Here is a 13,092-nt window from a genome sequence, read left to right as displayed (position 1 = left end):
TTGAATTTTATGCATTTTTCAGCTATTGGTAGCCAGTGCAAATTGGTGAAGAGAGGTGTGACGTGCATTCTTTTCAATTCATTAAAAATGAATCTTGCAGACGCATTTTGGATTAATTCTAAAGGTTTGATAGAACTGGCTGAAAGACCTGCCAAAAGAGCATTGCAATAGTCCAGCCTGGACAGAACAAGAGCTTGAACAATGAGTTGTGAAGCATGTTCCGAAAGAAAGAGCCTGATCTTCCTGATGTTGAATAAAGCAAAACTGCAGGACTGGGCAGTTTAGCAAAGTGGTCTGAGAAAGTCAGCTGATCATCAATCACAACTCTAAGGATTCTTGAAGGACCTATCTGAGAGGTAAGACTCAAACCACTGGAGAGCGGTTCCTGAGATGACCTTTGCCAATATTAGCCTGGTTCTGTCAACACTGCACTGGCTCCCTATTATATAGGGAGATTTTAAAAATCTTGCTAATTACTTATAAAGCCCTTAATGGTTTAGCTCCTCAGTACTTGAGCGAGCTTACATTATAGTCCCTCGTGTCCGCTGCGTTCTCAAAACAATTTGATAATACCTAGAATATCAAAATCAACTGCGGGCGGCAGATCATTTTCTTATTTAGTGCCTAAACTCTGGAACAATCTACCAGACACACTAATAAATGTATTTATTAGTACTAATTAACACCACATATTAACACCTTATTCTGCCTGACCTTATTCTACATCCCTAATCCTACCCAATACCTAAACTTAACAACTACCTCACTAACTATTAATAAGCGGCAAACTAGGGATTTATTGAGGGAAAAGTCAGAGTTAATAGTGAATTAGTGTTCCCTGCCAGACACACTCTGTCAGTTTAAATCTAGATTAAAGACACATCTCTTTAACCTGGCCTACACTTAACACATTTCTATAATCCAAATCTGTTAAAGGATTGTTAGGCTGCATTAATTAGGTCAACCGGAACCGGGAACACTTCCCATAACACCTGATGTACTCGTTGCATCGTAAAAAGAATGGCATTGACGCTAATATTAGTCTGTTTTGTTCTTATTCCGAGGTCACCGTAGCCGCCAGATACAGATCCAGTGTAAACATATAAACAATGTTTACACCCTGTTTGCGCTCCATTGTCTTCTGTTAACGGCGGTTTGCAAACAAATCTGTAGCATATAATGAAAACATGCAAAGTACATTTACTTTTGCATGACTTTTTCAATTATATGTAATTTCAGCCAAGTAATCCACCAGTTCCGCAAACACTCTGAAACATACGTCAAAATCTTGCCTATATGATATAAATAGGGGAGAGTGGGGTGAGTTGTGCCAGTTTTTACTCAAAGTGACTTTATATTGAAGCCATGAAAGTAATCCTCCAAGTATATACATATATTTCAGGATGTGGTGCATCTCTGGGAACAATAACATTGGATCTGAAATAAACTGATTCAGAATTATAGCTTTAAGAAAAAAAGTGGTCTCGTGGCACAACTTGCCCCATGTGTGGGGTAAGTTGTGCCTTTGGGGAGAATACATCGGGGTAAATTGTGCCAGTGATTATTAAAGTAAAAAAGAACATTTTAATGTCATGAACTGTAATGCAATATAAAGTCAAGACAAATTCAATACAAAATTGCTAATTTAAGGTTTATTTAGATATCGTTACCCTATTAAACTATTGGCATGTCATATTTCTACTTTTTCAGAAAACACAAAAAAATCTCAAAAACACAATATATGATATTTGTGAATCATTAGAACGCTCTCTGTCAACAAAACACTGTGTCAATTATGTAACATATAAGAATAAAGTAACTTTTTTCTGAACAATTCTGAACATCCCATTGTGACTTAGGCCACTTAAAAAATGAATAAAACTTCTCTTTAATAACAGTGCAAACTCAAAACTCAAAAAAATAGTGTTAGCTAAACTAAACAAACCACAGGTAAATTAAACACTGATGAGGCACGCTCCTCACACAGATTATCCCCTGTGGGTATGTAGGTCTAGATCAGGGATGCCCAACCCTGTTCCTGGAGATCTACCATCCTACAAAGTTCAGCTCCAACCCTAATCAAACACACCTGAACCAGCTACTTAATCTCTTAGGCCAGTGGTTCCCAATTCCAGTCCTGGGGACCCCCTGCTCTGCACATTTTGCATGTCTCCCTTTTTTAACACACCTGACAGAGATCATCAGCTTGTTAAGGGAGAGAGCCATGAACTGAACTAATGATCTGATGATCTCAATCAGGTGTGTTAAAAAAGGAGACATGCAAAATGTGCAGAGCAGGGGGTCCCCAGGACTGGAATTGGGAACCACTGTCTTAGGTAGCATGTGATAATTACAGACAGCTGTGTTGGAGCAGGACTGGAACTAAGGTCTGCAGGTAGGTAGATCTCCAGGAACAGGGTTAGACAGCCCTGGGGGTGTTCCATAAAACAAGTTTAGCAAATAAGTCAGGCTTATTTCAGTTAGTCTGACTTACTTAGAGTCAAATCAAGTGACAATAAGTCAGACTAACTAAAATAAGCCCCTAAATAACCCCTCTGGTCTAGATCCGGACTACTACTTAACATCCCACTGGCACAACTTAACCCCGTCCCTTTGGCACAAATCACCCCAGCCTGACAATTTTGAAAGACTAGCATGATCCAGCAGTTTAGAGCTAACATTATGCTAACTGTATAGACTCACTGTGTAGCCTACTAAAGCACTAAAACATGTGTGAAATATTTTCAAACTTGTCTATAATTGTTCAGACGCAACAATCAAAAAACCTTGATCATATAAATTTTACTTTGAAAGGCAAAAAACTGTTTTTTTTTTTTAGCTAAAATGTGCTTAGATCTCATGCCATGTGTCTCTCTTCTTTGGGGGATGGGTTAATTGGATGGCACTTCAAAAGTATGTGGTCAAATTACCAATTTCTTCTATGGTTTTCTAGAAACAAGGGGTGGAACTACTTCCCCCCTGGCACAAATCACCCCACTCTCCCCTACTGTTCAGTTTCTTGCAAAAAAAATGATTGTTTTGTGTCTTAGGACATCAAAGTATCGTCACGAGCTGCAGGGTTTAATTTGGATTTGTCTGTGCATGTTTTTTTTTTTACTTTCAAAGGTTTGTTGCCCATCCACTGCCATTATATGACTAACAGACTGCAACAGTTTGAGTTAAAAATCTTTGTTTGTGTTCTACTGAAGAAACAAAGTCACCTACATCTTGGATGCCCTGGGAATGCAGATAAACATCAAATTTTCATTTCTGGGTGAACTATCCCTTTAAGGCCCGTTTGGTGGTGTGTGAAGATATTGGTTTCATGGATATATGGTTTCACACCTAATTCTTCATTCTTTTGCAGTGGATGTGTCTTTTCTTCTCCACCCATTTTTTTTCTTGCCATGCTGACCCAATGAGCATTTCTCTGTCCAGTGGTCATGCATTAACTTTGCAAATTCTAGTACTGCATTAGTATCGCATCATTCTCATGGGTATTTAATAACTTTTGACTTTTCAGTCAAAGTTAAATCTGTAAAAGAAAACGTGTCTAATAATTCTGCACACCTGCATATAAGAAGTTTTTCACTTCCAGCCTCCATAGACCACTATATATCACATATAAATGATTAAATACAAAATTAACATTAGTAATTAGGATTGATGTGGTTTATAATTGGTAAAAAAAAAAATTTGAATTTATGAATATCAGAATATCAACATGCCTAATAATTATGCATACAGTGTATTGATCTCATATTTGAAATAATAAATGTGTATTTTTTTATGTATGATGAGTATATTTAAAAGTGTATGAAAGGTACTTTCAATTGTAGTCCAATTGGTAACATCTTTTTTTTTTTTTTTTAGATAAGTAGCACAGAAAGCCCAAAATAGCAGCTGAAAAGTAGCCCAAAATAGCACAGTTGAGTACAGTAGTTGTTCTTAGGATTACCTTGAAAAGCACTGAAGAATATTTTGTAGTATTTTAGGTACAAAAAATTAGTGTGCAAAAATATCCTTTATCTTTCTTACTTATCCCTCTGGAATAATGGCACAGAAAATGTCTAAACATGGCTCATAAACATGGTGTTAACAAAATTAGCCCATAATTACAGGTAAAATGGGCCACCTTCTGAGTTGAGTTTAAGCTGAAATTCTAGCTGTTCCTCTTATTAAAAATTATTTATATTATTAATATATTGTATTACATTTATGACATACATTTTTCACATTTTACCATCTAAATGTGTTTGTATGAGATTTGTGTTTGTGTGCTTGACTAATATCGAGAATATATGGAGACAGTTAAGAGAGGCCTAAAAGCAAATGTATGCTTTTTCTACGGCGTGAAACTGATGTTTTAATGTAATTCAAATCGATGTTCTAATGTATTTTAAATGCAATGTTACACTGCTACATAATAAAATTAAATATAATTAAATCTGTTTTATCAGAAATGTCTCTATTTTACTTGAACACTGATATCTCAAAAAATGTGGGGCACCTAATGTTTAATAAGTCCTTATTAATCAAAGGAACACAGTTAAATGTCATAAATTTGTTACAGTGGCCCAGCGATTAACCAAAAAGTGGCCCAGTTCACCTGATATCACCCTATTTGAATGTTTTATTAATTATGAATAACTTGTTGAAAAACAGGAATAATTATACATTAATATGACGTAAAATGTTTCCTTTACAAAGAAAAACTGCAATTATGCCTGGAAATTACAGTTGAAATTGTATTTCTACGACTGGATGTGGAGCAGATGAAACAGCATGAGTTTGTGATGCAATTAGATCTGTTTGGCTCTTAATTCAAATAGATTGTTTGACTTTCAACCTGAGACAAGAAAAATCTGTCCTGTTTAAATGTGTACTACATTTTGTGCTACTAAATGGGCCAGTAGGGTCTGACTTATAAAATGCGGGTGGTTTTTTTTTAACACAAAATGTCTCGTGTCTCATATATATATATATATATATATATATATATATATATATATATATATATATATATATATGTCAAAAGCCCATTTGAAATGGAACTCCACTATTTCATATTCTGCTAATACAAAATAATAATCAATGAACGCAGGCAGATTCCTCATCCTCCTCCAACTTTATTGACAGTTTAAAATTACATATCTATGTTCTACGACTTAAGTTGCAATTTCCTTCTGACTTAAAAACTGAGTACAAGCAATGATATTCTTACAGTAGTCCAAGTGATATTGTACAAAAATATCTGATTTCTGTGAAAACATTCTTTTCGCAAATTGTTGCTAATTTCACGTCTCTCTATTGTACTGGATAATTTAAGGTAGAAAGGACTAAAATTACTCTGTTACGTTCAGCATTAACAAGCACTGTTCGCCGAACCCGCAAACGTGACTTTTCAGAAGAAAAGTCTGTGGAAATAAAAATACAAAAAAGAAAAATCAAAACAATGATTTCTGAAAGACAAATTAATTCAAATATACCAATATAACATTTCCTTAGTAGACACACATACATTTGTGGGGACCAGATCGTAATGGACTTCCTGTGATGACAATGGTCTTAAGCCTGCTTTCACTTTTCTCCATATAACCACAAAACAAAAGAAAACAAAACACCAGAATTGAGCCTTCACCTGACTTCTCTCTTACATTTGATCTAAGGTTCACTTCCGTGAGCCCAGAGGTTCCCTGTGGCGCGGGATCTTTTCACCAGTGGCACTGAAGGGGTCCCTTAACAAAGCGTCATACGTTACACCTCTACCTAAATAAACATTTCATTTTAAACGCAATTTGATATTTTTTTTTTTACCCCTTTTTCTTCATAAAGGAAAAACAAAACTCAAAGCTGCTCACTGGCCTGGGAAAGGCCTCTGTTTGCCAGCCTTTGGCCAATGAAGAGGATTCAGAGAAGAGAAACAACCATCAATCAGGAAAGGAGGGGGCGACAGAGGAAACGAGTTACGCGGATGCTTCGATGGAGCACTCTCTCGCCAGATGACCGGTCTTGCCGCAGTTGTAGCAGTTCACCTCGGTCGCCTTGCTGCACTGCACAGCCACGTGACCGATCTCTCCACACCTGAATATCAACATGCATTTTAGTTTCCGGCTCAGTTCAAACCCTTCAGCTGTTCTGTAATTTATACCGTCATAAAAGTCCCTGTCATTACAAACTTGCATGCTATTTTTTAGCATGTACTACACACAAAACTATTCAAAAACTAAACTAACTATTCTAAACCATCAAACTCAAATGGGACGGGACTTACCGGTAACATTTCACCTTGTCACATAATTTCTGGATGTGTCCGAACCCACCACAGGAGTAGCACTTCTGCTCATTGGCATGGTCACAGTCGCGTGCAACATGACCAGCTTTGCCGCAGTTATAGCAACACTGCTCTCTTTCCTTTTTGGGTTCTTTGCAGTCTCTGGAAATGTGGCCACTCCTGTGGCAATTGTAGCACGCTGTAGTCGAAGCAGAAAGAGCTTTAATAAGCAATGAGAACTGAAATGCAATGACGCAGAGCATCTTCACTCTGAAAATTACTACGTGCAACTATGAAAAATATTCAGGAGCACCATGTGCGACTGACCCGATCAGCATATTTGTGTTTGCGCTCAGGGGAGCTTCAAAGGTTTCTATGTGTTTTTGAAACGTTGGGTAATATATCAGACATATCTCACCAATCATTTCATAAAGTGTAGAGAGAGTGTAAATAAGAGATTGATTGTGCAGTATAGAGAGAGCTTTGCTGATAACAATCGCAAACTAAGATGAGTGATAGCTTTTAATAATTTTTAAGGGAGTTTGTAAATGAAATATTGATTTAATACAACAGTTAAACAAAAAGTTATTATTAAAGGAGTAGTTCACTTTCAGAAAAAAAATGTACAGATAATGTACTAACCCCCTTGTCATCCAAGGTGTTCATGTCTTTCTTTCTTCAGTCGTAAGGAAATTATGTTTTTTGAGGAAAACATTTCAAGATTTCTCTCCATATAGTGGAGAAATCCTGAAATGTTTTCCTCAAAAAAAAAAAAAACTATTTCTTTACGACTGAAGAAAGAAAGACATGAACATCTTGGATGACAAGGGGGTGAGTACATTATCAGTACATTTTTGTTCTGAAAGTAAACTACTCCTTTAAGTGACTTACATTGCCGGACTATAACACTATTGCCTGATTTTGCTCCGTTTCGTCATCAAAAGTATTCTGAAACAAGTCACAACTGAGCCGCTGTGCATCTCCATTTAAACACAGCGGTGTTTCGTTTACGAATGAATGCGCGTTTTTAAACGAATCTAGTGATTCATTTTCCCATTCATAAAGACAGCCACTTGCTTTTTTCCTGAATGACTCAGCCATGCGAATGAATCAAATGAATGATATGATTCAGTAATTTAATCATTGTCTTGGCACCTACCATTTAAATCTTGGTCACACTTTATATTAGGTGGCCTTAACTATTATGTACTTACATCAAAAATAAGTAAAGTGTACTTAATGTGATCATATTGCATTGCAAAACACTTTTGCTTCTATTAAAGGAGTAGTTCACTTCCAGAACAAAAATGTACAGATAATGTACTAACAACCTTGTCATCCAAGATGTTCATGTCTTTCTTTCTTCAGTCGTAAAGAAATTATGTTTTTTGAGGAAAACATTTCAGGATTTCTCTCCATATAGTGGACCTTCTATGGTGCCCCTGAGTTTGAACTTCCAAAATGCAGCTCCAAACGACCCCAGCCAAGGAAGAAGAGTCTTATCTAGTGAAACGATCAGTTATTTACTAAAAACATTTATAATTTATACTTTTTAATCTCTACACAGAGTACACACAGAGCTAGACAAGACGAGCATTTGAGGTTAAAAGTAGAGGTCGACCGATGTATCGGTTTTGCCGATTAATCGGCACCAATAGTTGATTGGCGGAACTATCGGTTATCGGCAAAAATCCTTGCTGATAGTTTTTCCGGGTTGCGTTTTTTGCTGAAGCGGCTCACGCTCCGCTCTGCTGTCATAGAGTATGAGAGGTTAAGTCCGACACCACTGCTTAATGTCAGGATTGTTACCATATATTTACATTGGTTTATATCCAGCTGCTCATACTGTTAGCCAGCAAAGTTGCAGATTTAAAGACGTGACGTGAGAAAGCAAACTGTGTTCATTTAGCCGACAGAAATCCTGCTGCGCCACAGCGCGCCATTCATAGTTTTACATTAACAAAGATTTGGGACAGATATGATGTAATGTTCATAAAGACTTGACCCTGGGCTGGAAGATTGAGTATTGTGCATTTAAGCGAAACGTTTTTATTTTTGTAGCTCTAATAAAGTCTGTATGCTTCATATAGAGCATACATATATAATTTATGTTTTTAGCCTTTTCTTCAGGCCGAGGAAGCATGTTACACACTTTATTGCACAATGCCAGTTTTCCTTGTTCTTATTTGATTTTAATAACTGATCAACAAAAATATATATTTAAAATTAACATTAAAATTATACAAAACGAATTTCGTTTAAGAAGGGATTTTCCACAAATAAAAACGTACGAAGTGGTCAAAAAATTGTGTCTGACCCTCTCCAATTCTCCCGGCTTATTGCCGTCCAATTCATCCTTTATGACATTTACAAATTACACAAACTTCTTTCGTAATAAACATACTGAACTGGAACAAAACACAAACAAATAATATTTAAACAATGTAAAACAGAAAAAAAATCTTAAATGGCTACAATATATATCGCTCTTTCTCTTTTCTTTGATCTGTTGTTTATCGGTTCGGATCCGTTTTTTTGATCATTCAAGTAATAATTTGCCCATTTGGTGATTAAATGAACTGTTTTAGACTTCCGCTTGAACTACACGAGACGCGTCCTGTGTGTTTGTGATACCTGCGAGTTGTCCGTGCAACGCAGCGCTGCACTTCTGCCCGGTTTCATTAAGGGTGGGTGAAAAATCGATTTTCTGATGCATCGCAATCCTCTCTTCAATGAGCTTGTGTTTTTCCCTGCATATGCCGTTTGTAATGCAGTACTATTAGATGCACAAAACTCGCGCACTGACAGACTTTCACTTGCGCTTTGTGTTTGTTCGTCCTAAAAAGCTTGATTGCGGATGCGGTTAAATGCACTTGCATTTTCGATTATTTTTTATACGAAACTGATGTACAGTACACACAGTCAGTTATGTTTTCAGAACAGGACAAAACATCTGATATATCGAAATAGATTTGTGCATTCATTGAAGCCTGTTAAAGCAGCCACTGTCTATTGTTTTAAAAAGTACTGCTTATATAATAAAAAAAAAAATTTAAGTCAATTTTGGACGAAATAAATTTGATATAAAATGTAGTTAAACTGAATCTTAATTTTAAGATGGCAGTACTGACATACAGAGATTCCAAATATAAACAAAAAGAAACCCACTCCTTTACAATGAGCCCATTTGTAACATCAACTAAGATTGATGCCAACTGTAGAATAGAAGTGTTGTTCCTTGTTAGAGTGTGTTAATTTAAACATTTACTGATATATTGTTAAATTTTGAAGTTTATTTTGTTAACATTACTGAACTATGAAATAACTTTAATGATCAATATATAATTAATATTAATATTTTTATTAATTTACAAATTATGGTTTAGTACTTTTTAAAAAAAATAGTAGAGTACTATTTTAGTTCCCTTTTAGTATCCATTTTCAAAAACTATCGGTTAATTAATCGGTATCGGCCAGTGTGGTCCAACCTAGCTATCGGTATCGGTAAAAACCAATATCGGTCGACCTCTAGTTAAAAGTATATAAATTGCAATTTTTTTTTTTTTTTTAGGAAATAACTGATCATTTTGCTAGAGCCCTTTGAAGCTGCATTTTGGAAGTTCAAACTCGGGGGCACCATAGAAGTCCACTATACGGAGAGAAATCCTGAAATGTTTTCCTCAAAAAACAATTTCTTTACGACTGAAAAAAGAAAGACATGAACATCTTTGATGACAAGGGGGTGAGTACATTATCTGTAACATTTCTGTTCTGAAAGTGAGCCACTCCTTTAAGGTGGGATATGGGTAAGGTTAGGGACAGGTTTGGTGGCATGGGTAGGTTTAAGGGTGGGTTAGGGTGTAAGGGATGGGTCAACAGTGGTAATTACAGAAATTACAAGAAGTACAATGTAAAAACATGTACACAATAAGTACATAGTAGTTAAGGCCACTTAATGTAAAGCGGGACTTAAATATTTCTGTATTCACAATTTTATATTTAAAACATTAATCTCAACATGAATTTATGCAATTTGATTGCACTCATGCCACCTCTGAGCTTCATTAAACATATGAAAAGGTAAAAACTAAGTTCCCTGTAAATCACTTTAAGGAGTCAAATATCACCCTGTAATGGGAAGGCTATTTTTTAAGCACATTTTTTGATTATTGTTTAGAATGTGCTCCTAACAAAAATGTAAGCGTAGAGCCCTGATCTTACCATCCTCAGTCTGTTCGCAATCTCTCGCGATGTGGCCCTGCTCTCCACACCTGTAACAGAACAGATCTACAGAGAGAAACAGCAAGTTAGTTAGACTGCATCTGTACTATTATTAAAATAACTCAAGAAGGCCTACCCTTTCCTCGTCCCCGGCCCCTGCCACGACCTCGACCGGCATTAGGACAATTCTTGATCCAGTGACCGGAGCGGCCACATCCAAAGCACTCACTGGTACTCATGTCCATTTTCTGTGGAGATAAATTCAAAAATTTTCACAAACTGATTTCATTATACAAACCACAGAGGGCTCACTGCAAGCCTGAAAGACCTCTTTACACAGTTACAATGTGGATGAGTTGATATCAAGCTGCAAAGACTAACATTACCAAATAACTTGGTTTAAGATTTTAATTTTAATGACAATTAAACATTGCATATACCATGCATACCATCCTCAAAGAAGTGAAAACTCATGTTAGACACCATACTTTTGGAACAATCACTCAGATTTAACTTCGTAGTGTGAGTTTGCTAGCACACTTATGACTTATTATTGAAGCCATTACATATACTTTCCAATCTCATATATAGGGTCTAGGTTACTGTAAATAGGAATGCTGATAGCACATGGCACATGTGTCCTAGCACCAAGGCTACTGCTAAAGACTATCAAATCCAACTAAAATGAACAGGGTTCTCATTTGGAAACAACTACAAACACTCATAACTGAATTTTAAAAGATTTAATGAAATGCAAACCATCTACATAGTGGTTTAGCACCTGTACTGAGAATCAAATCATATACCAGTCTATGGAAATGCTGTATATAAATAAAATTGCTTTCACTAGAGATACGCTAGCACAGGATGCATATGAAATCCTCAAGATTAATCCAGTTTGTGTTCACAAATGTATAAGGTTTAAATGACAGATGATTGAAGGAAAGTCACATGTAACGTTACATGCTCCACAGCCATAGAAACTCAACACTGGGCCTCATCACGCGTTTCCACACACAAATCTCACACATGCACTCAAATTTATCACTATTTAGCCGCGATGTGTTTATTTACGAACTGCTGTGGGTTACATTTTTGCAATCGCACATGTGCACGTGTATTTATATGAGACTTTCCCGCGCAGGCACGAGCTCACGCAGGCCTCAGCTAGCTTAACGCACGTGATTAAACACACACTCGGTGAACACACGAACCCTTTGGCGAACACAATCACAACCAGCGTTAAATTTGTAACGGACCGTGCAGTTAACACGAACAAAATCCGTTGGAAATGTGTGTTTATCGCTAATAATGTGTGTACTCACCTATAGCAGAACACTAGCCTGTTAGCTGTGACTCACTGCTGTTTACTCCTCCCTTCAACACTGCGCATGAATCCACTGAGCGACAGATACAGTAGCCAATAAGAGATCCCGATTCAGAGCGGGCTGACCAATGAGGATCGAATGCCTGGAGACACCCCTCCATTCTGACCAATCACTGATCGAGAAGCTACGCTATGGCTCTGGTCCTGCCCAAAAGCAACAACGCTGTTGAAAATGCTTAGTAGGGAATATTAGCATTTTGCATTCTGTCACTGTCGAGTGATCTAGTTTGTTATTATTCACACAGGTGGTGGACTATTTCAAACACAACATGTGGTACCTTTATAAAACATCAGAGTCCAGTTATAAGGCACAACTCAAACTGGCAGAGTTATTTTAACCAGCAGTTCCGGTGCAAAGCCGTTCACTAATTTGTTTAATGCGTCCAAAATCATAATTAATGTATCAGAATCATATCTTACTAAATTTGCTATTTGGCTATCAGCTTCCTATTTCTGTTCGCGGAGAAAGCAAGCTCTAACTGCTGATCCTCGATCAGTTCGCTAGAATCAAATCTATGTAACGTTAGGTAGCCAAAGTATTATTATATATATTTTTAAGTTAGACCTAAAGGAGTAGTTCACTTTCAGAACAAAAATGTACAGATAATGTACTCACCCCCTTGTCATCCAAGAAATTCATGTCTTTCTTTCTTCAGTTCTAAAGAAATGTTGTTTTTAGAGGAAAACATTTCAGGATTTCTCTCCATATAATGGACTTCTATGGTGCCTCCGAGTTTGAGCTTCCAAAATGCAGCTTCAAAGGGCTCTAAATGATCCCAGCAGAGGAAGAAGGGGCTTATCTAGCGAAACGATAAGTTATTTTCTAAAAACATTTACAATTTATATACTTTTTAATCTCTACACAGAGTACACACAAAGCTAGACCAGATGAGCATTTGAGTTAAAAAAAAAAAAAAAAGTATATAAATTGTATTTCTTTTTAGAAGATAACCAATCATTTTGCTAGATAAGACCATTCTTTCCTCGGCTGTGATGATTTAGAGCCTTGGAGCTGCATTTTTTGAAGTTCAAACTCAGGGGCACCATAGAAGTCCATTATGTGGAGAAAAATCCTGAAATGTTTTCCTCAAAAAACATAATTTTCTTACGACTGAAGAAAGAAAGACATGAACATCTTGGATGACAAGGGGGTGAGTACATTATCTGTACAATTTTGTTCTGAAAGTGAACTACTCCTTTAAGTAAAACC

General features: G+C 36.6%; 1 protein-coding gene across 1 annotated transcript; it reads right to left on the bottom strand.

The window, feature by feature from the left end:
• Positions 1–5,109: 5,109 nt before the first annotated feature.
• Positions 5,110–11,908, bottom strand: LOC141289593 (CCHC-type zinc finger nucleic acid binding protein-like). The gene is made up of 5 exons (XM_073821736.1): positions 11,821–11,908; positions 10,632–10,743; positions 10,496–10,561; positions 6,275–6,473; positions 5,110–6,084 (listed from the first exon to the last, which is right to left on the bottom strand). The coding sequence occupies exons 2-5, from the start codon at positions 10,738–10,740 to the stop codon at positions 5,967–5,969; spliced, it is 492 nt and encodes a 163-aa protein (XP_073677837.1). The 5' UTR covers positions 10,741–10,743; positions 11,821–11,908; the 3' UTR covers positions 5,110–5,966.
• Positions 11,909–13,092: the final 1,184 nt, after the last annotated feature.

The sequence above is a fragment of the Garra rufa genome, chromosome 17 (assembly GCF_049309525.1).
Source record: "Garra rufa chromosome 17, GarRuf1.0, whole genome shotgun sequence".
Taxonomy (NCBI): domain Eukaryota; kingdom Metazoa; phylum Chordata; class Actinopteri; order Cypriniformes; family Cyprinidae; genus Garra; species Garra rufa.
This window is presented reverse-complemented; position numbering and strand designations above follow the sequence as displayed.